We start from the raw sequence: 27,347 nt of genomic DNA, 5'->3' as shown, positions 1-27,347 counted from the left end.
GTCGTCTTAAATACTAATCGCTACATAATCGGGTAAAAAACAGTTAGTTTTAACAGAAAGCAAGCCGCTTACGTTAACAAAACCACTAAGTGGGTGACATTGTCACGACCAACTATTTAGAACGTTCCGGTTATACAATAAACGAATGGTCGTTCCTACTCTTATTTAAATATACAGAGTGTAACAAAAATGTTGGTGATCCGTTTAAGGGCGTACTCAGTATCGTATTCTTATCAGGAAAACCGGCCAAGAGCGTGTCGGGCCACGCTCAGTGTAGGGTTCCGTAGTTTTCCGTATTTTTCTCAAAAACTACTGAACCTATCAAGTTCAAAATAATTTTCCTAGAAAGTCTTTATAAAGTTCTACTTTTTTGATTTTTTTCATATTTTTTAAACTTATGGTTCAAAAGTTAGAGGGGGGGGGACGCACTTTTTTTTCCTTTAGGAGCGATTATTTCCGAAAATATTAATATTATCAAAAAACGATCTTAGTAAACCCTTATCCATTTTTAAATACCTATCCAACAATATATCACACGTTGGGGTTGGAATGAAAAAAAATATCAGCCCCCACTTTACATGTAGGGGAGGTACCCTAATAAAACATTTTTTTCCATTTTTTATTTTTGCACTTTGTTGGCGTGATTGATATACATATTGGTACCAAATTTCAGCTTTCTAGTGCTAACGGTTACTGAGATTATCCGCGGACGGACGGACGGACGGACGGACGGACGGACGGACGGACAGACAGACATGGCGAAACTATAAGGGTTCCTAGTTGACTACGGAACCCTAAAAAGTAGAAGAAAATTTTTTTTTCGGTAAAAAAATTTTCACTTTTGTATGAGCCGGGCCGCGCGAATCGGTCGAATCTCCATACAAAAATAAAAAAATTTTTTGCGAAAAAAAATTTTTATCCTACTTTGAATACAGCCAATGTGAATAGTTTTTATACGATGTCACACGGAGACGTAACTTTCAGTGTCAATAGTGATGTTTCTTTGTGAAGATACTTTTGACGTTGACATTTTGTCGCCGTTTGTAACCTTATAAGACTTGCTCGAATCGAGGTGCAAAGCTAAATTAACATCTGCATGTTTTGAGACGCAACTATGGGTAAGAGTGGGAGGAAAATATCTGCTTCTCTTTCTCGCATATGCCTTTGCTTCAAAACTTGCAGCAATAACTTGCAGGTGTAAGTGCGTTTTCACATTATCCGATCCGATATTGGAATTGGGAAGGATTTCAAAGGCAAAAGTCAAAGATAGCGGCTTAAATAAATGGAATATCGGTTCTACATCCGATATCGGATCGGATAATGTGAAAACGTACTAAATTCAGCTTAAGTATCCTAACCGTAATCTGAATCGATACGTAATCGTATCCATAAGGATTCAGGAAATATAAATAAATAGAATATATTAACAGAAAATCTCAGTAAAACAACCAAATCTTACATTCCTATTACTTGGAACTCATAAAGATAATAGTCTAGCTACCATTAACTATATTACATTTCAAGTATTTATATTAAAATAATGTGGATATTAACATTAGATTAATGACGGCTGCGCAGGCGACCCAGAAACGGCGCAAACGCATGACTCAACAAAATGAATCTTGGGTAAGATTGCCCAACGATCCGTGGTTGTTATTATCTTATATCTTTGCGGTTGCACTTTCTTCTAACTTACGTTTACAAGCATATAATAGTACATTACGATACAAGTGCGTAAAAAAGGAAGTTCGAAACGAGTGGCGATAAATTAAAACAAAACCGAAGGGAGTGTTTTAAATCGACACGAATTACGAATTTCCTTTTCGCACGAGTATCGTACGACGTTTTTCAGAACAGATGGCCCTCCGAAGGTACGACCTGACCTGACGAATAATTAACCACTTCTCGCACTAGTGCGTAAAAAAAACACCATCTGTAATTTTTTTTTTTATCGCCCTTGTATCGTAATGTACTATTTTATTATTTCACTAGCCTTTGCCTGCGGCTTCGTTCGCGTTAAATTCGAAAATTGCGGAATGCTTAAAACAGACAGAATTCAATGTCGGCTGTTCGCGTTCGGTCCGGAATGGCGGCATTTTGTGAATACAAAGGGAGTGAGCCTTCTGTATTTGTACTATTATGAATTCTGTGATTATAGAGGTACATATAATACAACACACATCGCCAAAGAAAGCATCCAAAATTACCTGTGTATAAAGATAGTTTTGATACTTAACATCTTTCAACAAAAGTGGTCGTGCAACGAGTGATCTTGCCGCAAGGCATTCTCGTTTAACCTTTAAAAAAACCGACAGAAACGAAAGCCCTTGGTATTTATCAACTATCGACATGGGTTTTGCCTTGCCCCATGGAAAACACGAAGCTTTTGCTTTTTACTCGTCTTTTCAATAAAGAAGTCAAAATCAGGTAGTTTTTTAAAAACCTGGTACCACTTTTGATGTGCAAGTTGGAGAGATATAACTATTGGTTACTAAGAACCCCCTTATTCATAAACGTTAACTAAAGTTTTCAAGCCGATAACAATCGTTTGTCACTTTCTATCGCACCAATAAGTCGGAAAGGGAGAAACGATTTTTATCAGCTTAATAACTTTAGTAAACGTTTATGAATAAGGGGGGAAGTGGTGAAATTAAAAGCAATTAGGGATGATTCGTGTTATCCCTTTCTAATATATTATAATTATGGTTATGAAAAAAAGGTCATTATGTTATCGATAGCGGGAACAAAGTGTGCAAACCATAATATTATTAGCTCGTAGCAATAATGTTGACCCCAATTTAACCAAGTTCGGCCAAAGGGAACAGTTTTTCACCACTGTGGACAGATTTTCAAACGACCGATTTCGCCATTCGGAAGTCTTTTTTCAAAAAACGAGCGCTAGTAATTTGGAATTTAGTGACAATTATCAGTCCTTTTTAATTTTAAAATGTCTAGGAATGGAGATAGATATAAATGAACAAATTTCACGAAATCGAATGGTCAAATTTCAAAAATCGGCCCCTTGTATGGGTGCGTCTATATAAGTATGTACTATGACTTTGTGATAACGTGTATCATGAACATGGAAGCAGTTTGACCGAATCTATGGTCTAGATACATCCAATCCAAATCACAAATAATAAAAAATCCTGGTCACGGCACCAATTTGTTTGTAGAGTGAAATACATAGTCCTCTAGAACTATATTAGTAGTTTATACATTACACTAAGTAACTAATTACATAAATCGTCACTTGGAAATTCCTCTGCCGATCAGCAAATGGCAGGAATTTTCTTGCTACCTAGCAATTTGGAGTCGGTTGCCTTCGCTGCTTCCGTTCTTGATACAGCCAGGTCAGCCTCATTAACTGCGTCACCACAATCTCTTGTAGTTTTGTACGTCAACTGTCATCTTGTATATCATTTGGACGTCAAAGGAAGTATTCTACATACATATGTACACACAATTACGCCCGTATCCCATAAAAGGATAGGCAGAGCACATGAAACTACTCAACATTCTTGGCGATTAAGGGGTTGAAATAAATGAATTTGTGACATTGCTGTGACAAGTTGCCAGCCTCACACCTATGGAAAGAAAGGGGGTGGTGAAATTTTTAATCCGTCATAACACGGAAGTATTGTAAATATAAAAATACTAAGTATACGTTTTTACAAACTTTTAGTTTAACTTTGCATTTTTGTCAACTTTTAAAAACCTCAAAGGGGTATTTCTTGAGCACGCTCTTCTCTTCAATGTTTGAGGATTGCATAGTCCAGAAACACTGCAGGCGACAGTGATTAAACATTGGAAGATTTTCCGGACTTTGCAAGGAACTACTGAAGAATCTTCAAGAGTCTACTTTACTGTCAAGAGTGTCAAGGCTAATCATTGTAATAACAGAACCACTGAACGAATTACCATATTTGGTATGTTGATAAATAGGGCTGGGACACTGACACTCCAACTTTCCAAAAATATGTCGAACTCATACTCATACTCTTTATTGCTTGTCACATTGCACACAACAAACATCTTATGTCATCCCTTCGATGTCACAAGATCGAGGAGCCTGGCATCTTCGCCAATCATTGTAATAACTAATAATCCAACGTCTCATGATCGCGTATATTTTTTATGAAACGTGCCGGCGGACGGTTTCGCAACTTAAGGAGCTAGTTACTGACGTGAGCAACTGAGCAATCATCATCCTTCCGTGCGTTGGTCAATATTTGTGAAGCCTCGATCGTAACTGCACAATAAGACAAGCTAATTTTGCACGTCTTTTGTATCGATAAAATGTCAATTAGCGTGTCAGCATTATAAAAAAGTATTACGTTTATTGATGGTGCCCATAGACACTTGCAACACCTGAGGAGCGTGTTGCCATTATTTTTAATTGATTTGGATTTTAAATTTTGATGGGAATACGCTCTTTTTAAGCTGTCTGTGCAAAATTGCGTGAACTCTAGTATAGCGTTCGGATATTTATGAGGATCTCGTTAACCCAGATTATTTCCATTTAATATCAGATGAAGAGGATCAATTTTTTGTGAGAAAATGTAAAAAGTTTTTTGGATTGGCATTTTAAAGGTCGATTCTGCTAGACGCTTGTCATTGAAATTTCATCGACCTCAAGGTAGAAATCTGAGAAACGAAAGTTCTAAAATTTGACCTTAATTCATTAAACGCGTTACCTTTATTACATTTAAAATAACTACCTATTTATTAAAAAGTATGAATAATTGATTATTAATAAAAATGAAACCTTACGTTGATTTTTATTGTCTAAATAATTTCGCACATCACGCACAATTAATTAAATTGAATAATTATTAAAACCATGTAATTAAAATATTATCTATTAAAACTCACGTTATAAGCATTATGCTGTCAGCTTCCTTGTATCATAAACACACACACAACACAACACTGAGCACAGCACTATTTTTTAAATTTTAAAATTCGAATTTATTTTCGCGCGTTCGTCTTGACGGCCAGCTCACGTCCGTATTCGCGCGCGTTTGATCGCCGACTGTCTATGGCTAGTTTTTTTTTAACTGGCGAAGGCAAGCGGCCAGTGTGCCAACCAGTGACGCAAGCGGTTTGGGCAACGTTTTAATTCGCTGGGTTTTTTCATTGCCTCAACCATGCGGCCTGATTCTGTTTATTAATTGCTTGCTATTGTTTGATGCTAGTTGGAAGTATATTTTTAAACATTGCTAGGAAAGAGGAAAGGTGATATCTGCTTCTCTCTACTTTACAATTACCTATAGTTCTCATTTTCCTCTCACACGAAGACACATCAGTAGGCCTAGCACATGATGGCCGCGGGAGTATGTCGCCGCGAGATAGATCACACGTCTTCTTCTAACTGTATTAATGACATAAGGACGGGTAGTCTATCTCGCGGCGACATACTCTCGCGGCAATCATGTGCTAGGCCTACTGATGTACAATACTAATAGTTATGCGAATTCTACTGACCGTTATTTGATTTTATTGTAAAGAGTTAAAATGAAAAACATTCCTTTATAATTTGGCATAAAACAAGGAGTATAATCGTCCTGCTTCTTACTGACTTCTGTACCTATGCCAGACTATAACTTGTAAAAAGCTAAATATTAATAACTGTATGGTGCCTATATTGTAATTAGAATTTTGAAATAGATTTTTATATGCTGCCAGCTCGCTGTAAACTTATGCAATGTGAAAACGTATGAAACGTTTTCGCGAAGGTCCAAGGTACGCGCAAACAGGTCTCGACGTAAGATTTGCTCAGTCGTCATAGGATGACTCATTATTGGCTTAACAATAAGTTATATAAAAAAACTAACTAAATAATTATGTTTCTCAAAACATAGTTAAATACATATTTCTTGGTTTTGTTAAATGAAAATTATTTAAAATAAATGTTTCCAAAGCGATATAAGTCATTTTTAGGGTTCTCAAAGGTCGGCAACGCATAAGTGGCTCTCCTGATGTAACTTATGGGCTACGATGACTGCTTCCCATGGCAGCTCGTCCGCTCGTTTGCTGCTGCCTATATCATTGAAAAAAATTGTCTCTAGATCTCTATCACATTAAAATATCTGCCCCTCTAGCACAAGCACAACTTGCCCTGTCGCGCGCGAGTCCATAGTTGAAGTCGCGCTTGATGTATGGACTCGCGCGCGACAAGGCAAGTTGTGCTAAAGGGTCTGGAGACCAATCTTTACTCAAAAAAACCTATTAAAAGTTAAAACTCAAGAAATTTCTTTTCCGTGGGATAAAACCTAGCTCATGTTTTCGCTCCAAAATTTCCCTAATACCAATTTTTTTCTTCAAAATCGTTAGAGATATTTTCGAAACCCCAGAAATGTATGTAGTATACAATTTAGAGTCGTTGATGTTTTATTTATGTAAAGTTCCATTTTTCCTTCAATATCAGTCCATTCTGTTCAAAATTGTCTATGATATTTCGTGACTTTTTTAAGAAGATAGGTATGTTGCGATCAGATCTTCAGATACGGCTGCCTTGACTCTCAAGGTCCAGAAAAAGGTCTAGAAAGCTCTTCGCTTAATACACTGACCTTAAGCACATGACTTAAGGAAGAAAGTATTTAAAAAAGAAGGTTCCCCGTTCAACGAACTCGAGACGAAAATAACTTTTGACCACACGATTAATACGCTACGGAAAAGTACGGCCTTAGCTCAGACAACACGGACAAGCGATTAAGTCATATGTCGTTAGTAAAAAGTTGTCTATGGTTCTTTCAAAAACATAATTTGAATCCTAGGCAACTAGAACCCTGTCTTATTGACTACCGTGCAATATTGGCCATGGAAATCACTTTTGACGTTGACTGTGAAAAGCTTCTACTTCTACAATGGCCTAGGATTCCACGCTTTGCCATACTACCTTACGCCATGGAATGACACACAATTTTGACAAAAAATTACAATTTTATACATTAATTGATTCTAGATATATACACATACATATACAGACAGAATCCGAGGCGTAGCATTGACGTCATAGTCTGTTTAAAAAGAAAAAAAAACTACAATATGAGATAATATATACTTAGTTATAGCCATGAAAGGGCCGCCAAATATTTTACTCGTTTTATTTGGGCTTCAACGAAAACAACTTTGGAGATGCATTCGAGTTTACTTCGTAATTTTTTTTATCTTTTTTGCAGCGATTTGCTAGCATCAATATATGAGAGTTTTGAATGATTCACGGTTATTTTCATTAGACTTATATTGACCGGGATATAGACCGTGATTACCTTTTTGATTTTTGTCGAGCTCCCGATATTTCGACGCAGTTGCATGCATCATGATTACGGAAAACTGACGAAGGATTGAACAAACGTAGTGACACTGTGAGTGTAGTGTGTTTGGACAGACCATCGAGTGTGAATGCGACCAGTGGTAACGCTGAAAGTGAACGCAGCCGACGCGCGCGAAGGAGGGTAGATCGCGCGCTGTCTATGCAACTTTAACATCCACCCGCCTTCGTCAGTTTTCCGTGATCATGATGCATGCAACTGCGTCGAAATATCGGGAGCTCGACAAAAATCAAAAAGGTAATCACGGTCTACATCCCGGTCAATATAAGTCTAATCAATATATGAGCCACGGGGTAGTGTGAGTCGAAATGAGATGAATTTGGATTTTTTTTTTATTTTTATGCGTGAATTCGTAAAGTTGTATGGAGCATTCCCCAATTTTCTAATTTAACGCGAGAGAAGTTGAAAAGCTAGGGGTTTATTAAATTGACACTTTAAGGTTTTGCGAAAAATTTCACAAAAAAAATCTTGAAACATACAAATAAGCTCATCCAAACAAGTTTGTTTTTACTTGGAGGAGCTATGTACTCGTATCTGTATTCTATATTTAAAATTGCAAACGGGACTTAATCGCGTATTACTATTTTTTAAAACACCAACCTCCGACGTTTCAAGGACGGCATTGTCCCCGTGGTCTCGGAGCAGACTGGCTGAAGTTGACATCAATATCTTCTAGCTGTACGAGTTTCTCGAACTACCCGCTTGAACAGTTTGTGCACTAGGGATGTCACCTTATCGACACACAACACTCACGATATTCGGTTTTTCAACCTGCGATATTTGTTTCTTCCTGCGTTTACTAATGACCGGGTATCTGTATTCTGACACGTAACCACATAAAAGCAAAGTGCTGACATTGGATTCCCTTTACGTCCAACTGACTATAATTGCTACCTGTTACTATTATGAATCACATATTTGAATAATTTTCTCACTACAGAAGCTCAAAGGTTAGAGCTAGGACGTCACAATGTATAATTTGTATATGTAACCTTTTTATGTATGTATTTATGTGTGTATGTTTATGTATGTTTATGGTTATACTTATTTATGTATGTCTATTTGAATGAGTGTTTTGTGTTGTTTGGTTAGTATTTAAATTCTATTTCTCATATTTTTTAGAGCCACCTACCATATATTATGATTATATTAACTCCAGTACACAAAGGTTGTCTGGAAGAGATCGCTCTTAAGCGATAAGACCGCCTGTTGTTACCTCTGTTTAATTTGTTTTTGTTTCTTGTACATTACTTGTAAACTATGTGAGGTGTGCAATAAAGAGTATTGTATTGTATTGTATGTATATTATACCTACGTACCAATAATAATTGGTGCATACATTTACATGTACCTTTATTTAATCTCTTAGAAATTAATTTGAATTTGCGATACTGGAACACTATCCCATGCTCTGCCAACTGAGCTACCAAGGACTCTTCATCCGGGGATGGCGAATATTTAAACCAAAACCGGCCAAGAGCGTGTCGGGCCACGCTCAGTGTAGGGTTCCGTAGTTTTCCGTATTTTTCTCAAAAACTACTGAACCTATCAAGTTCAAAACAATTTTCCTAGAAATTCTTTATAAAGTTCTACTTTTGTGATTTTTTTCATATTTTTTAAACATATGGTTCAAAAGTTAGAGGGGGGGGACGCACTTTTTTTTCCTTTAGGAGCGATTATTTCCGAAAATATTAATATTATCAAAAAACGATCTTAGTAAACCCTTATTCATTTTTAAATACCTATCCAACAATATATCACACGTTGGGGTTGGAATGAAAAAAAATATCAGCCCCCACTTTACATGTAGGGGGGTACCCTAATAAAATATTTTTTCCATTTTTTATTTTTGCACTTTGTTGGCGTGATTGATATACATATTGGTACCAAATTTCAGCTTTCTAGTGCTAACGGTTACTGAGATTATCCTCGGACGGACGGACGGACGGACAGACAGACAGACATGGCGAAACTATAAGGGTTCCTAGTTGACTACGGAACCCTAAAAATGGATTTTCGGGAGACTCTGTATCAAAACAATATGTTAAATTGCTAAAACGGCTACAGGTACAGTGCGAAAAGAGTATCCTTTGTATTCTTAGTCCGTTTTCACATTATCCGATCCGATATCAGATGTCGGAAGGATTTCAATGGAAAAAATCCAAGATGGCGCCTATAATGTACGGGATATCGGTCCGACATCCGATATCGGATCGGATAATGTGAAAACGCACGGAAACGTACGAACGTGTCATGCTATTTCAGTCAGTTTCAGTACAAGATGTACTGACACTATTTGAACTAGCATGACAAATACAAAAGTTTCCGGAAAATACGAAGGAAAATCTTTTCGCACTACATCTGTACCGGAGTTCCCATGTTATAGTACATTACATCAGAGGCCGGGAAAATGAGGATTTCCGGCCAAGTGGGTATATACCTACGAGTATATACGAAATATTCGAAATATACGAAATATTCATTTATTTTCTTTTCTCAAACATGCAATGAAATATTGTCTTTACGTTCCTTAAAATGGGCTGGGAAGTATCGCTTTTTGGGCGCAACAACTCGAGAGGACTGTAAAGGGATTTCATATTATTTTTCAGGCCTAGGCCTGCAAAGTAACTTTTTTTTATAAAATATTGTCCTTTAGAGCATTTTTTTTTATTTCATTGTATGTTTGAGAAAAGCACTATACATGCCTCGGCGTGAAAACGGATTCCCGGCCTCGTATCCCTATCCGGCCTCGTATATACCCACTTGGCCGGAAATCCTCATTTTCCCGGCCTCTGATGTAATGTACTATTTATTTCGCAAATATTTACTAGTAATATAATTATTTACAAACGTTAGTTTTGCACAATATATTCACTTTACGAAATTTTAAACGAATACTGTATGATGGATGTTATAAATAACGTTGTGTCATGTATAGTCAACCAATTGGAACCCTAGGCCACTCTACAACCATGTCAAAATGACAAGCAGTAAGAGATTTCTTACAATCTGATTTATAACGTCACTGTGACATAGTTCTACAGTGGCCTAGGGTTCCAATGAACAAACACATTTTATCCCGCCAGGCGGCGCATGTCACTGTCATTCATATGTGAGAGAGAGAAGAAACATATCATCTTCTCGCTCTTACGTATGAAATTCTATGGACTAATAGGGTGGCGCCATCTATCATAACCTTTGAGTGTGCCTCCTCATTGGTTGACTGTACTGATGCCGTAGCCGAATGGCATTTCTGCGACGCGAAAAGAAAACGAAACGCCGCGAAAGGTAGTCTGGTTCTGTCGCACCAATACGCAAGAGCGATAGAAATAGATATCTACGAGCGTTTCGTTTCGTGAGCGTTTGTGCCATTCGGCTACGTGTAGGTTACAATAATTATCATACTTTTTCCGTATTATCAGGTATTATGCAAATTAGATATGTAACTATTTACCTACCTATATTTTAAGCCTTATTGACCAGACTATTTATAAAGTACACTAGACATAGTAACTCAATCGGATCTATTAATAAACGTGTACGGGAAAATTCCAAGTTCTTTAGCTATCGTTTTTTATACGTATTACGTATAATAACATTACGTAGCCGGTAAATGATCAAGATTAATTAAAAGTTAAATCCCCGTATCTTATTATTTTGGCAATAAGAGTTAAAATTGTTTTTAATTGTAGATTCGTCTATGGTTTAAAAAAGTTGGTTAACATATGTAGTTGTTTATGTTTATCATAACATTTTATAGAGATTCGTATCTTTTTAGTTTAAGTATACATTGTTTTGACGACTATTGTTGGATACTTTTGACGATTTGTAAACAAAAAATTATAAATTAAAAGAAAAATGGAAAAAATTGAAATAAAACTATGGCAACGGATTAAATCGCGTATAATGAATTTACAATTCATCCCGACGTTTCGAACACTTTGCAGCCTACGTGGTCAACGGGAAAAATTGTTCCTACCGCAGGAGTCGAACTTGCGACCTTCTGTACCTAACACGACTTCGGTATTAGGTTCGAGTCCTACCGGAGGTGCGATTTTTTCCCTTTAATTTCGAAACATTTATTCTTAATAAATAAATATTAAAAAGACAGCGAAGACTGAGATTTCTTTAAAGTTAAATATCTATTTATTTATCTTTGATTGCATATATGTAAATCCATATTAATATTATAAATGGGAAAGTGTGTGTGTCTGTTTGTTTGTCCGTCTTTCACGGCAAAACGAAGCGACGGATTGACTTGTTTTTTTAAGTAGAGATAGGTGAAGGGATGGAGAGTGACATAGGATACTTTTTGTCTCTTTCTAACTCCCCACTTCCCTAAAATGGGGGGGTGGAAGTTTGTATGGAGTATTCCGCAATTTTCAAATTTAGCGCGACCGAAACCGTGGGCAAGAAAGCTAGTAATAAATTAGGGTTGGGTTTACCGAAATGAGGCGTGTTTTTTTTTTAATTTATTGAAAACAAAGATTACAGTTATACAGTTTCTAGTTTTTTCGCCAAACCTACGTTCAACGGCGAAATGAAGCACTCATTTTCAAAGTATATCCTTCAAAGTGTATCCTTGTTTCTATTGTGTACTAGCTTTTACCCGCGGCTTCGCCCGCGTAATAAAAGTATTCATTAAGATTTTCATTTGGATCCTTAGGTTTCTCTGTAGGTATATTTATCTGCGATTATTTCGATTGCACATAATACTTTTGCTTGCAATGATTGTAGAAATATTACACATCGACCACAGCGTAGGTAATTCTATATACGCTGGGGAAACCTTTATAAACATCCCACATAGCCCGTATTTCGACACTATGATCGGTGGGTAAAAAGTACTTTTTTCTATTATCCCTTACAATTTTTTACATTTTGCTTATACTTATCGCAAACGTAATCTTCAAGCAAGCAAACAACGATCGTCTTAGAGCACGTTGATTGTAAGAGACCGCCGACCGATTATCCGTATCCCTCTAACGATACCCATATTATCCGTATCCGTATCCGTATCCCTATCGCTATCGCTATCGCTAACGCTGTCGCTATCGCTATCGCTAACGCTAACGCTATCGCTATCGCTATCGCTATCCCTATCGCTATCCCTATCGCTATCCCTATCGCTATCCCTATCCCTATCCTTATCCCTTATCAAGATGTTTAATGATATAACACTTTAAGTTCTCGCGCTTTGTACACATATTTAAAGTCACATACCTACAGGTCGAACGCGATTAATTAACATTATTTTTACCTTTTTTCCCAACGTTTCGGCCAGGTTGCACTGGCCGTGGTCGCGGAAGACTGACGTCCCAGCAAAATGTCACCGGAGATGTAAACAACACAAAACTACCCGATATTAATTTATATAAATGTTCGGGGTAGACAAATAAATATAATCTACCCGCTTTTAGTTAATGTTTATTTCCCACCATGTTTATTTTAAAGGTAAAAATAATGTTAATTAATCGCGTTCGACCTGTATGTGACTTTAAATATATGTTTAATGATTTCTTATCAAGTGCTAAAATATAAAGTTTCATGGTTTTATCTTTTAAAATTAAGAAATCCCATACAAACTTTCAACCTCTTTTTCAACCCCTTCATCCCTTTTTTTCGAAATAAAAAGTAGCCTATGTTCTGTCTCAGGGTCTAAAGATTGTCTGTTCCAAATTTCATCAAAATCGGCTGCGTGGTTTAAGCGGGAAAGCGTAACAGACAGACAGACAGACAGACAGACAGACAGACAGACAGACAGAGTTACTTTCGCATTTATAATATTAGTATGGATGGATGGATAAAGCTTCATACCAGCAACCTGTTATTTAGGTCCCTTGCTTAAAACAAAAACATTTGACCAACAAAAAACAAACGAGTAGGGTCAAAGAGTTTACCGCCAATAGATACGGGTTATTTTTTTTATATGGGAGACAAACGATAAGACGGATCACTGATGGGTTACCAATGTTACCATATGGTTAGGCCGAGAGAGGGACGAAGCTATGTAACTGCTATAGCTGTGTCCCTTTCTCTCGACCTAAACTTTATTTCTTTCTTTATTTATTTATTCCTTAAATTAACATTAACAGCCTAGCTAAACATGTCAATCGTACAGGAGGGTATAAACATGAATAATCCGTAATAAACTGAATGGCTTAAGCACTTCATGGTAACCTCCATAGTAGTCGCCCCTGCAAGTCCTGCAACACCAGTGGAGTTTAAAGTGCGTTGCCGGAATTTAAGATAGGATACGCTCTTTTCTCGAAGTTTTGAAGGCGAATTGAGTTTCTTTTACTCTAACTTTGACGACCGGTCTGGCTCAGACGGTAGTGACCCTGCCTGCGGAGCCGCGGTCCTGGGTTCGAATCCCGGGAAGGGCATTTATTTGTGTGAGCACAAATATTTGTTCCTGAGTGATGGATGTTTTCTATATATATATAAGAATGTATTTATCTATTTAAGTATGGGGCCGTCCATAAATTACGTCATTCTAAATTAGGGGGGGGTTGGTCTGCGGATGACGGTAAATGATAGATGGGGGGGGGGGGGGTGTTTCGAAATTGACGTCATTCTTATTTATTTATTTATAGTTTATTTTTCACGTACAAAAAGATTATTTCTAAAAAGAAATTTCTTCCAGCACACCTAGTAAGTGAGACTGCAAATGTGAGAGGCGGCTAAGGCGCATACAATACTAAAATAACTCATAATAAACATACATAAGTAATGCAACATAGATGTACACAAATACAGTAATAACTACAGATAAAATACTCTAACAATAATATTACATATAATACTAGCTGCCCGCCCCGGCTTCGCCCGTGGTACTTAAATGTATTATACATATAAACCTTCTTTAAGAATCCAGATCCAGAATTTAAAAGAATGGGTGAAAACTCCGTGGGAGTTATCCAAAGAAAAGTAAAAAATAAGTAGTTATATTATATCAATGATTATTGCCAAAGTAATTAAAGATGATTCTATAATCAAGTGTTTTAATCATATAATACCCTATTTTTCTCAAATCTGCAATGTTTTATTTTGTCAAACTGGTAATGACGTCAATTTTGGGAGAAGGGGGGGGTCATTAAGATATGACGATAGGATGATTATAGGGGGGGGGTCTAAAATCTGAAAAAATCGATGACGTAATTTATGGACGGCCCCTATGTATATCGTCGCTTAGCACCCATAGTACAAGCTTTGGGGCTAAGTTGATCTGTGTAAGGTGTCCCCCAATATTTATTTATTTCGGTGTATGCCCAAGCCTTTAGATATTAAACTTTGCCTTTACACTGAGACGGAAATGAAAGACTACCAGTAAGTTAATGTTCCAAGAAGATTTCCCATGGTCACTTTTAATTAAGTATATAAATACCTATACGTACTTAAAGAAGGCACCTTATCATCCAATCAAATTAAGAAGGACGTCTCTCATGTTAAATGTTACTTATAAATCATGATAATCATACACTGTGCAACCAAAAAAGGAAAAACTACTTGAAACATTGGGAGAACATACATCTTCCGGGCGAGCTCACTCCATCGTAGGCCGAGCATTTCCTTTTTTTCTGCCACTTTTAAGAAGTGTGATATTTTTGAAAAAAAATATGCTATTTCTACTCAGAATTACTAGCCTTTTCAATCCTAGTAGTTAAAAAAATTGTCCCATACGATTTTTTCTTATATTGTTACCATTTTCCGTACATGTTGTATGGGGTAACAAAAGAGGAAAGTAAAAAAAATGTATGGAAATTCTGGGACACTTTTTGTCTCCCAGTGAGATTGAAAGTACTCGTGATTCTGAGTACAATTGACCTAAAATTCCCTAAAACAATAAAAAAAAAATTATTGGCAAAAAAAAAAGAAATGCTCGGCCACGTCTTTGCCTTTGGCTAGTCCGTGGCCATGAGTAAACCCATTTATAGTAATAAAAAAATATTTAAAGATCTTTCAACTCAATATTTCAAGGACCTAAATTGCCATATTGCCAAAAAACCGGCCAAGAGCGTGTCGGGCCACGCTCAGTGTAGGGTTCCGTAGTTTTCCGTATTTTTCTCAAAAACTACTGAACCTATCAAGTTCAAAACAATTTTCCTAGAAAGTCTTTATAAAGTTCTACTTTTGTGATTTTTTTCATATTTTTTAAACATATGGTTCAAAAGTTAGAGGGGGGGGACGCACTTTTTTTTCCTTTAGGAGCGATTATTTCCGAAAATATAAATATTACCAAAAAACGATCTTAGCAAACCCTTATTTATTTTTAAATACCTATCCAACAATATATCACACGTTAGGGTTGGAATGAAAAAAAAATTCAGCTCCCACTTTACATGTAGGGGGGGTACCCTAATAAAACATTTTTTTCCATTTTTTATTTTTGCACTTTGTCGGCGTGATATATATACATATTGGTACCAAATTTCAGCTTTCTAGTGCTAACGGTTACTGAGATTATCCGCGGACGGACGGACGGACGGACGGACGGACAGACAGACATGGCGAAACTATAAGGGTTCCTAGTTGACTACGGAACCCTAAAAAGCGCTGGTAGCCTAGCGGTAAGTACGTGCGACTTTCGTTCCGGAGGCCGCGGGGCGGGTTCGAACCCCGGCTCGCACCAATGAGTTTTTCGGAATGTATGTGCGAAATGTCATTTGATATTTGTCAGTCGCTTTTCGGTGAAGGAAAACATCTTGAGAAAACCGGACTAATTCCAATAAGGTCTAGTTTACCCTTCGGGTTGGATGGTAAAACTAGTGCCTACGCCAAATCTTGGGATTGGTTGACAAAGTGGACCCCAGGCTCCCATGAGCCGTGGCAAATGCTGGGATAACGCAAGGTGGATGAGAAGTGTTAGAGGTGCATTACCTTTGGGTGTAGGTGCGCTCTTTTCTTGAAGGTTTGAAACTTTCCAGGGCAGGACGTTTCTGGAGAAACGCCCAGTTGAGGACTGCCAGCCATTCAAACGATAGAAGCGGAAAGAAGCTAAAATTTTATGGTGCCTCTATCTTTCTGACCTTAAAAATTAAATTCAAAAGACGGAAAGCGTCAATTCATATCAAATTATAATAAAACGACAATTGTCACACGACTACACATGTAAGTCAAGGAGTTGATACACATGACGCAACGAAACGTTTTTACACGCCATCTTTGTTAAAAAAAAAACTATTTCCCGCGGAAACATAGACAGATAAAATATAGATGGAAGGTTTTTATGGTTTTTATCCTCGTGGATCCCTGGCAAATTTTTGTGCGTTTGAATTTAGAACTTCCTTTTATTCTTGAGTCCGTTCTTGGGTCCGGAACACAACGCTGCACTCTAAGACTCAAATAATAGACGTAGCTCGAAAAGCGCCTAAGTTAAAATGGGATTGGGCTAGCCATGTCTGCCGAATGCGGACGACTTGTGGGCCAAGATAACCACGGAATGGGAGCCCCACGAGTCAAACCGGGGCAGACCACGTCGGCGATGGCGGGATAACTTGGACTCCTTTTTGAAAGATTGACCAGATGTTGCTCCAAACAGGGATGAGTGGAAAAAGAGGGGGGGGGGGGGGCTTTGCCACATTAGGCTCTAAATAATAATAATAATTTTAATCTTGAAAAAGTTCAAAACTTATGTACTCATATGAGGGCACCAGGACCCAGGAGGATAAGCAGGACGTTAAGAAACTCCTGTGAACTATTTCGCCACAGTGACATTGACACATGACATGATACTGACAATTTTGTTCCTATTTCTATGTTAATACGTAACATTGTTTTCTTCCGGTGCGAACGCCATCTTAGCGGTTTCGTGTCGTGAATAATTTATTTTTCTTATTAATATTGTTTAAAGTGTAATATCGATAGCTTATTATGCAGTAAACTAATGTTATAGTGAGAAGCTGATGAAGAATTAATCTCGAAACGCGTTTAGCCTCTTTTTTGTCGTCACCGGCCGGTAGTCCACGTGCTCTTGTAAAATCTAGCTATCAATTTACAAGTGCTAACTCACCGTATACTGTCGTACTTACCGTACAAAAATTATGAATAATTAGCTCATATCACCTTGACACTGGCGAAATAGTCCCAATGGACTGAAGCCATTTAATTTAAAAAAACTGAACTGAAGAAACATTGTTACTTTGCGTCAATATTTCCTTGTTGAACAAGCAATGATCGGTGAAGTGTCACTGTTAGGCGACAATTCTCTCTATTATGAAATAGGCCACTGCACACTCTCATGATGACAAGTATGCCATGTATTGAAAAATACTGAATATGGCTTTTTCAGTACAGATGGTGTTTTTTTTACGCACTTGTGCGAGAAGTGGGTCATTATATGTCAGGTCGAAACTTCGGAGGGTCATCTGTACTGAAAAACGTCGTACGATACACGTGCGAAAAGGAAATTCGTAACTCGTGTCGATTTAAAACACTCCCTTCTGTCGTGTTTTAATTTATCGCCACTCGGTTCGAACTTCCTTTTTTACGCACTTGTATCGTAATGTACTATTTCAATACAGATGGTGTTTTTTTACGCACTAGTGCGAGAAGTGGGTCATTATATGTCAGGTCAAAACTTCGGAGGCTCATCTGTACTGAAAAACGTCGTACGATACACGTGCGAAAAGGAAGTTCGAAACGAGTGGCGATAAATTAAAACACGACCGAAGGGAGTGTTTTAAATCGACACGAGTTTTTACGCACTTGTATCGTAATGTACTATTCTACTCGATCTTCAATCAGTACCTTGGTATCGTTTCGTCGTCGTATCGTCTATTCAACTTTATGGAGATTATGATTTTGATGAGCATCTGGCTATCAGTCATATATTGTCGTAATGCCATAGCATGATGACGTCACATACATACATCTAGGGGTTTCCACGATCTATGCGTTTTCCCGCGGAAACATACTTCTGCAAAAACGAAACGCCACACCGCTCTAGAATGCCCAAGCAATTTTAAACCTTAGTCGCATTGTATTCGATGTTAGTTATACTTGAGGTAGCATTGATAGCAGTTTTTTAGTTTTGAACGTAATCGTAACATTGTTAGTGCCCGAGTGTGCCTGAGTGCACGCTTATATTGGACGTGCAGCGAGGCGGGGCGTGCGGCGTGCATATCAAACAATTGAAGCTCATACAAGTGTCCTGAGTCGACACTGCGTAGGGTGGACGCACGCTCGCCCGCCCCGCTGCACGCTCCGCTACGAGCGACCACTCAGGCCTTACGGCCCAGCCACGACATTGGTCTAAGCGCGACAGCGGTGAGCGGCGGCCATACATTGGAGCGAAACACAGCGATGGGACTTTTCATTCGCACGTATGGCTGCCGCTCACCGCTGGACAGACCAATGTCGTAGCTGAGCTGTTACATCTGCGTTTAGTTGGTGCATCGGACTTCCTATAAATAGTTTTTACTGTTATCAGCACAAGGAAGAATTGTAAATGACATTTCTGTAGAGGTTAGGTAAGTGTGTCGTTAAAAGTCGTACGATTTGTGACATAACAGTTGTACAACAAATGTACAATCATGAATATGTGCAAAAAAATACTGGCTACGTGAATAGTAGGTTATACTTCGCGGTAAAACTCAATAAATGTATGCCCCATGGAAAAAAATATTATTTATGTAAGTTTATGTAAATTTATTATGTTATTTCTTGTTAACCGACTTCAAAAAAAGGAGGAGGTTCTCAATTCGACTGAATGTTTTTTGTATGTAAAATTTTGTTAGTAGCACCGCCCACAATATCTCTGCTTTGCCTAAAGGTTGACTGGTAGAGAATGTTGTTTGGCATTAAGTCCGCCTTTTGTACTATAAGTTCTCTTTCTTTGTGTACAATAAAGATTAAATAAATAATTAAATAAATAAAAAAGTCAAGAATTGTACCTATCGAAAAAATCTCCGCCGGCGTATCAAGGCTCCAATTTTATCACTTATCTATGTGGATAAAGTATCCGTCACGCTTTGGCAAGTATGTTAGTGTGAGAGTGACAGATGTCTTATCCACGTGGATAAGTGATAAAATTGGAAGCATTTCGCCGGCGGGTTTGATGACTATTCATCAACTGTCAAATCTGTCATAATTTTAAAAACCAACGTCACTGACAGTCGAACACAGTCATATCATATTTGATTTGTAGTTGTGTTTCATAGTTACTAAAAAAATCTTGGCAAATATGTCGTTTTAACTGGATTAGGACTGCGTTATTGGTTAACTGTGGTATTTGGTTACATGAACTATGGAACTTGAAATTAAAAAAAAATTAAATGAACAGGAATAAATAATAAATAAATATTACAGGACATTCTTACACAGATTGACTGAGGCCCACGGTAAGCTCAAGAAGGCTTGTGTTGTGGGTACTCAGACAACGATATATATAATATATAAATACTTATATACATAGAAAACATCCATGACTCAGGAACAAATATCTGTGCTCAGCACACAAATAAATGCCCTTACCGGGATTCGAACCCGGGACCGCGGCGCAGCAGGCAGGGTCACTACCGACTGCGCCAGACCGGTCGCCAAAGACAACAGGAGTCTAACGGACTCTAAAATATGTAAATAAATTTATTTGTTCCTGAGTCATGGATGTTTTCTATGTATATAAGTATTTATATATTATATATATCGTTGTCTGAGTACCCACAACACAAGCCTTCTTGAGCTTACCGTGGGCCTCAGTCAATCTGTGTAAGAATGTCCTATAATATTTATTTATTTATTTATTTTAAATAATGTACTTATTTGTTAAATTAAAAAAAAAAAAAAAAGCTAGAGTACATAGGTCTATACTCTGTCAACCAAGTCGGTCAGTAAATAAGAACAAAGAAAACTATATGTATCCTTTTCTTTTGGGGTGCTAGAGAAAAGGTTACCTATAGTTTTCTTAGTTCTTATTTACTGACAAACTTGTTTGACAGAATATAGCTACTAGGGTCCGTTCGACTTTAGTCTATGTATTATAATGAGGAGGCACACTGACATTTCATCCCGCCAGGCGGCGTCTGTGCAAGTGCCAAGGCATGTACCTGAAATTCATATGTGTGAGAGAGAAAAAAATATATCATCTTCTCGCTCTCACGTATGAAATTCTTTACTGTGCAATGGACTAATAAGGTGGCGCCATCTGTCATAACCTTTGAGTGTGCCTCCTCATGGGCCAAGTTTTTTGACATGTATTTTTATCACACTATTAAAAAAAAAAATGTTCATTTCGGACCAATTAAAAATCCATAGAACTTGTTAGTATAGACTTAACTATTACTTGCACTTTTAAAGGTAAGCATTTATATTGACGAGTTCATTGTAACACTCAAATCACTTTCCTTCAATTAGAAATCATCGCTCTAGGCGTTAGTTGAGTCAATTCGAACATGTTTTTTATATCAAAAGATATCATTTTGTTATCATTCACCTGTCTGTCTCGGTCAGCCAATAAACGTACATCGGCATCAAATAACGGGTGTCATTTTTATAACCGGCAATAATTAAGGAGGTGGAGGATGATCATATGTATAGCAAATGCAGAACCCATAGCAATAAAATATCAATGTACAGTCACCGGCATAAATAAGTGATGATTTCTGAACCTTGTCACATTTAGGTACATCATGTTTAAAATGTTATAATTATGAAGTTGTCAAATGATTAAAAGTGACAAGGTACAGAAATCATCACTTATTTTGGCCCGTGACTGTATAGACGGTCAGCCAAATGGAACTAAAAAGGCGGTCTCCAAAAAACGCGTGCCTTATTAAACCCTGACATTGGTGGAATCATCGACGAGCCATGACACTTAAAAATTGATTGAAAATGTAGGGGCGAAGATTCACATAGACATTTGAATTTCGCACTTTTTTTATTCCAAGATTTGGTTGGCCGTCTATAGCCACCCATTGTATTATTATTGAAATATTGCCGGTTATAAAACTTTCACCCTGTTTAAGTAATAAGCTTACTTGAGTATACTGTACGTTTGATTTTCGAATGGGCCTGGTTCATCAGCCGTGGCGTAACTAACGGCCACTAACGAGCGGTTACGGTAACCACTGGGATTAGGCGTAGGCTTTGGATAATGGGGGAAATTTGTGGAAGACTTATGGTTTCTGTCAATATTTGTTTTAAAAAGAACAATTTAGCTTACACTTACAAAAATGAAAGTATATGCAATATTCCAGACATATTGACGACCGGTCTGGCTTAGTCCGTTTTCACATTATCCGATCCGATATCGGATGTCGGAAGGATTTCAATGGAAAAAATCCTAGACGGCGCCTGTAATGTATGGGATATCGATCCTACATCCTGGTAATTACTGCGAAACCATGGTCCTATATTTGTACCAATTGTACCGTATAGATATTTGTTGTTTTCTGTGTATGAATATCAGTATGTATGTATCTATGTAGGCATGTAAAAAAATGTATTATTTTAAGAGAAATAATGTGCTTTAACTTTCATCGATTCCAGAATTTATGACAGTTCGAGGTTTGCGATCAAAGACTTTTTTATACCAAAACAAAAATACATCGGTGCTTTGTATCATATTATTTGTATTATACGTGGTAGGGTAAACTCACCTCATTCGATGACACGCCTAATTCGGTGATACAAGCTTTGAAGCACTATTCCGAAAGACGAATTCTGGTTGTTTCACCGATATTGTTATACCCTCCTGTGTGTTTCATGTTTTACCCTCCTGTACGATTGACATGTTTAGCTAGGCTGTTAATGTTAATTTAAGGAATAAATAAATAAAGAATAAAGAATTAGGCGTGCCACCGAATGAGGCGAGTTTAGCCTACACGAGTCTAAATAATTCAAACACAAGTATTTTGCACTTGACTTTAAAAATAAACTTGCGTATGAATATGAACGAAGGTTCCAAGAGCTCTCAGCCAAAGCTGCAAAGGTGAGGGTCGTCCGAGATAATAGAAGTAGGCAAGGTTTGATGTTGTATGGTAATGGGTACGCCAATTTTAGCTACACACAGGGGCGGCTCACTTCGCGATTCTATCGCCGCGCTACAAGTACATGCCTACGGCCGCGAGTTCGCGGCCCATTCAATGATGACGACCTTCGCGCGGCGCAATAGAATTCAATGTCGGCTGCTTGCGTGCGGTCCGTTTATTAATGTAGGTAAGAATTTAGAATGGCGGCGTTTTGTGAAAATCAAAGGAGTGAGCCTTCTGTACTTGTACTATTATATATTCTGTGCTACACATAAGTGTAAACGTTTTAGAGGAAAATACATAGCTATTAATAAATAGTACATTTCTTGAATCGTTTTGAGGTTAAAAAACTCTATAACCTAACCACAAAATTAAAATTTTGAAAAAACCCCCGACCGCGACCTTGTGGACCGATTTTCATGAAACATGGCTAAGAACACTCCCGACTAACTCAGCTTTGAAAAAAAAAACTAAATCGAAATCGGTTCATCTGTTCGGGAGCTACGATGCCACAGACAGACAGACACATCAAACTTATAACACCCCTTCGCTTTTGCGTCGGAGTTAAAAATTTACTAGTGATATTTTCACCCTTGTATCTAAAAATTGGTATTCTTGTGAAGTACAAAATATGTATTAAACGCGTTGTAAAAAACATAACCTAGGCACCAGAGCAGTTGAGGCAGCAAGGAGGACCTGATGACTAATACCCTGTCTGCATCTGATGTCGATACTCTTCGCTATGAGACCAAACTACTGAGGACCGGTTTTCCAAGACTTCCAAGGACTGAAATATAGGAAATGATACCACGAACCCCCCAAAAATTTTTGTCGGTTAATGTGCCAAACACCCTGTATAGTACAAACTAGCACGATAAATTATCTGTCTTTCTATCTGCAGCTTGAATGTAGGTATCTCCATAAAAAGCCAGCAAAAAACAATAAGTATTTTCAACGATTACAACAGTTACCTAACATTATTATAATATAACAAGCGAGAGCAAAAGGTAGAAAGCGGAAAAACAAAACAATATCAAACCTAAAGAGAACTATCATTTACAACTTAAGTCAACTAACCGACCATATTTATACCTTATATCTTTAGCAATAAGAATTGATTATAGTTAAACCCCCTTATTCATAAACGGCCACTAAAGGTATCAAGCCGATAAAGTTCGTTTGTCCCTTTCCGATGCATTGGTGTGATAGAAAGGGATAAACGAACTTTATCGGCTTCATAACTTTAGTGAACGTTTATGAATAAGGGGGAAAATGTTTAAGAAGGCTGTACATATGTGTCATTCGATCATAGAACGGACTTTATGCTTTTAGTACAATAGGATCGTTTTATCTAAAATTCTTATAGAAATTCGTCTTTATTGCAAATGAAGGACCCTTTAAAATGGTGCCCTGTATATAGTATTTAAATAATGTAATGTTAATGAGAACATAATTATTATCTGATATATACATACATGTTGGTTTTGTTCTTGAATGTTCTTTATTTATACGTCCAAGCTAAATTAGCAATGTTGATGACACTGTGAAAGTGTTAAGGAGTTTTGGCAATGTTAACATTTTATTTATTTATTTATTTATTTAATCTTTATTGCACACAAAGAAAGAAAAACTTATAGTACAAAAGGCGGACTTAATGCCAGACAGCATTCATTACATATTATTATTATACACATTTCATATTATTATTTTTTGAACGCAACCAGGGAATGTCAAACTTAGGTTTGCACCGGGCACATATTTAATTGTCGTCTTGGGGATTAAGAGGATACGGTAGCCAAAATGCTAAAATGGAAGAGAGCCCCCCTTTCAACTTGGGAATTTTAGTTAAATATACAAGTATTATTAACTAGATTTATCAAAAAAAAATTGTCCATTAAGAACAACTCAGTCAAAAGATATTTCAAAAAAATCTTTAAAATCGAGGTTCCGCTCTCGACTCTTTCCTCCTTCAAAACTTAATCAATCGGAACAAAATTTGAGAATCTGAATAACAATTAAATAATCTATGTCGGACCGTTTAGCTTTTTTGGTTAATTGTAACCAATCTTCAGTATCACACCTTTTTTTGCGCCACAATGAAAAAGGCCGTTTTTGGAAATTTTTGATTGGCTCTAGAGTCTTTAAAAAGCAGAATATCAAAAAAATCAAAACGGTCCGACACAGATAAAAATAATAACAATCTGTGTTGAAAAAATCATTGCTCTATCTTCAAAAACCAGGGAGGAAACAGTCGAGAGCGTTTGTATGGAGAATTAACCCCTACCGTATCGTCTTAATGGGAGCGTGTAGGTAGGTATTGCTAGGGGCTATTATATATTCTGTGCTAGGGGTTTGGACAAAGCTTGTTGCAGATTTCATCATGTACTTGTACATGTACTCTTGACGAAGCATGTGGTGGATGATTAGTGATGTAGTTTGGAAGAAGTTTGTTGCGGATGATTTTTAACCCCCGACGCAAAAACGACGGGGTGTTATAAGTTTGACGTGTCTGTATGTGTCTGTCTGTCTGTCTGTTTGTCTGTTTGTCTGTTTGTCTGTCTGTCTGTCTGTCTGTCTGTCTGTCTGTATGTGTGTGTGTCTGTCTGTGGCATCGTAGCTCTCGAACGGATGAACCGAGTTTGATTTAGTTTTTTTGTTTGAAAGCTGAATTAGTCGGGAGTGTTCTTAGCCATGTTTCATGAAAATCGGTCCACTATGTCGCGGTCGGGGGTTTTTTCAAAATTTTAATTTTGTGGTTAGGTTAGTTATTTACGCGGTTGACGAAGCCTGCACTGTGGATTTTGATGATGGTTTGTATGTTTTGGATGTGAAATTTTTTTTGTATTATATATTAAGTTAAATAAATAAAATAAACAAATAAATAACTTACGTTTTGTTCTTACTGGGCAGAAACGATTAGGCACGTTTATTTTATACAGCGTAGATTTCGATTAATATATTTCATTATTTCAATTTCAGTGATTTCATAGAAGTTTTACAATTTGCCACAAAGTCGCCAAAGTGGCTACTTGGCTGGCCAAAAACTGGTCTACATTAAAATTCAAAAGTTGTCGCAGAGACCCGATTTACCTAAAACTGTGACCTCAGATTGAGGTGAACAGTCGACGGACTGGTTATGGTATGGTACATTATTTACATGATATACATATATACTGCTCTTTTAAAACACCTAGAGCGTGATTTAATGCAGACATGTAGAGCAGTGTCGCTAAAGTTATGGAGTAAGGTACTCCCCGTCCAAAAGGAAATGATATGACGTCGAAAGTGTTATTTACTATATAAAAAAGGTACAGTTAAATATATTTTTCTACCTCTAATTTAAAAAATCCGTACTAATATTATAAATGAGAAAATGTGTGTGTCTGTTTGTTTGCCCGCCTCTCACGACAAAACGGAGCGATGAATTGTCGTGATTTTTTAAGTGGAGATAGTTGAAGGGATGGAGAGTGACAGGCTACTTTTTGTCTCTTTCTAACGCGAGCGAAGCCGCGGGCATAAGCTAGTACAACATAAATCCACAGTCGTCCAGATTGTTATTTATTTCTAAAGACATATTGCCATATGTGGTTGACACAAGGAAATAATAAGGTACACCCAATAAACTACACATAATACTGTCAACGTAACCGCAAAAGATATCATAATAAAATGATAATAATAGAGGTACTATATTGCGAATCTATAATGATATGATACCACAAGCGCCATCTAGTTCTAATCTAAGTAACCACATTGAGAACGAGTACGCTATTGTAGCAATAGATGGCATATACAACCGGTTTGTAACCTACTAAGAGATGGCGCTGCTCTTCCATATATTGTTGAGGTACCTATACCTATGCTTTTTTAGGTGTGATATATTATGAAATTTAATACAAACAATGAGGTATTTAAATATTTTGTGACAATGCGATTGTCAGACTGGTTTGTTATATAAAATACATTATTTATTTTTCATACTCATACTCATATATTTATTCAAGAAACAATAACAGGTATTGTGTTTGAAACCTTAAAACTAAATATGATGGTACATACGATAAAAATGCTAAATCTAGATTCTATTTGTAAACGGTTGTGCTTTGTGATGCGTAGGGACTGAGGGTACCTATTTTTTTTTAAATACAGAGCAGTATAGTCTAAATACCTACATTATCAGTCAAATCAGAGTTATTAAAGCTTAAAATTAAAAAAAAAATCGTTTTTAAGTAATTTATTTTTATATTGTTTTCTTAGGTTATTCCAGTTTCGCACTGCTACTAAGTTCTCTTACCATGATTGTAAAATTAGCATAGCTAAAATATAATCATTTCACATCATTTAAATCTTGACATCATAACACTTCAAACATACCAAGAGAAAGGCAAAGGCAAATAAGGTCCACAATAGCCTGTCAAGTACCCAGCATCTGGGTTATCGGGCCTGCGCTCGCGCCGGCGGGCGTCACTCGAAAGTGGCTCTTGCGTCACCGGGTCAGCTCTCGTAATACTTGCATCATTGAGGATGTTATGTTGGTATGTCCTAGTGTCAGCGAGGAAATGACACGAGTTTTGATACTAGTTTTTTTTGCATATTTTCTAGAAACTGGGCGAAAGGAGTACAACTTAGGTAATCATTTTGTATTACCTATCGGACTATCAATTAGGTGACCTACCTTCCTCAGTCACCCGTTGACCACGAATGCTCTTTCCTCAGTCACCCGTTGACCACGAATGCTCTTTCCTCAGTCACCCGTTGACCACGAATGCTGTAAAGTGTTCGAAACGTCGGGATGAATTGTAAATTAATTATATGCGAATTATGCGATATAGGTAATCCGCTTCCAAAGTTTTGTTTCATCATAAGTGACAATTCTATCAAATATTCAAGACCGCTAAACACGCTTTTTTGTATCCCTTTAACATGGTCTGTCACATTTAGATTTAGTATGTCCATGTATGACACCCCCCCCCCTCTCTTACGCTGTGACGTGATATGTGGATATTTATTCGTAATTTCTTTCTCTCTCGTCACATGACTT

The 27,347-nt window shown here is 37.3% G+C and overlaps 1 protein-coding gene across 2 annotated transcripts in view; it reads right to left on the bottom strand.

The window, feature by feature from the left end:
• The window catches only part of LOC125238257 (ABC transporter G family member 23), a 165,317-nt gene that overhangs the window by 89,884 nt on the left and 48,086 nt on the right, over positions 1-27,347 (bottom strand). Inside the window, exon 1 of one of the 2 annotated variants that reach the window (XM_048145534.1) lies at positions 4,876-5,051. The exons of the other annotated variant lie outside the window; for it this stretch is intronic. Coding sequence (XP_048001491.1) covers positions 4,876-4,886 — 11 coding nt within the window. The 5' untranslated portion in view covers positions 4,887-5,051. Of the gene's footprint in view, positions 1-4,875; positions 5,052-27,347 lie in introns of those variants that run through there. 2 annotated transcript variants of the gene reach the window in all.

Source organism: Leguminivora glycinivorella, chromosome 23 (genome assembly GCF_023078275.1).
Source record: "Leguminivora glycinivorella isolate SPB_JAAS2020 chromosome 23, LegGlyc_1.1, whole genome shotgun sequence".
In the NCBI taxonomy this organism is placed as follows: domain Eukaryota; kingdom Metazoa; phylum Arthropoda; class Insecta; order Lepidoptera; family Tortricidae; genus Leguminivora; species Leguminivora glycinivorella.
Note: the sequence above shows the minus strand (reverse complement) of the source record. Positions and strands in the feature narration are given on the sequence as shown.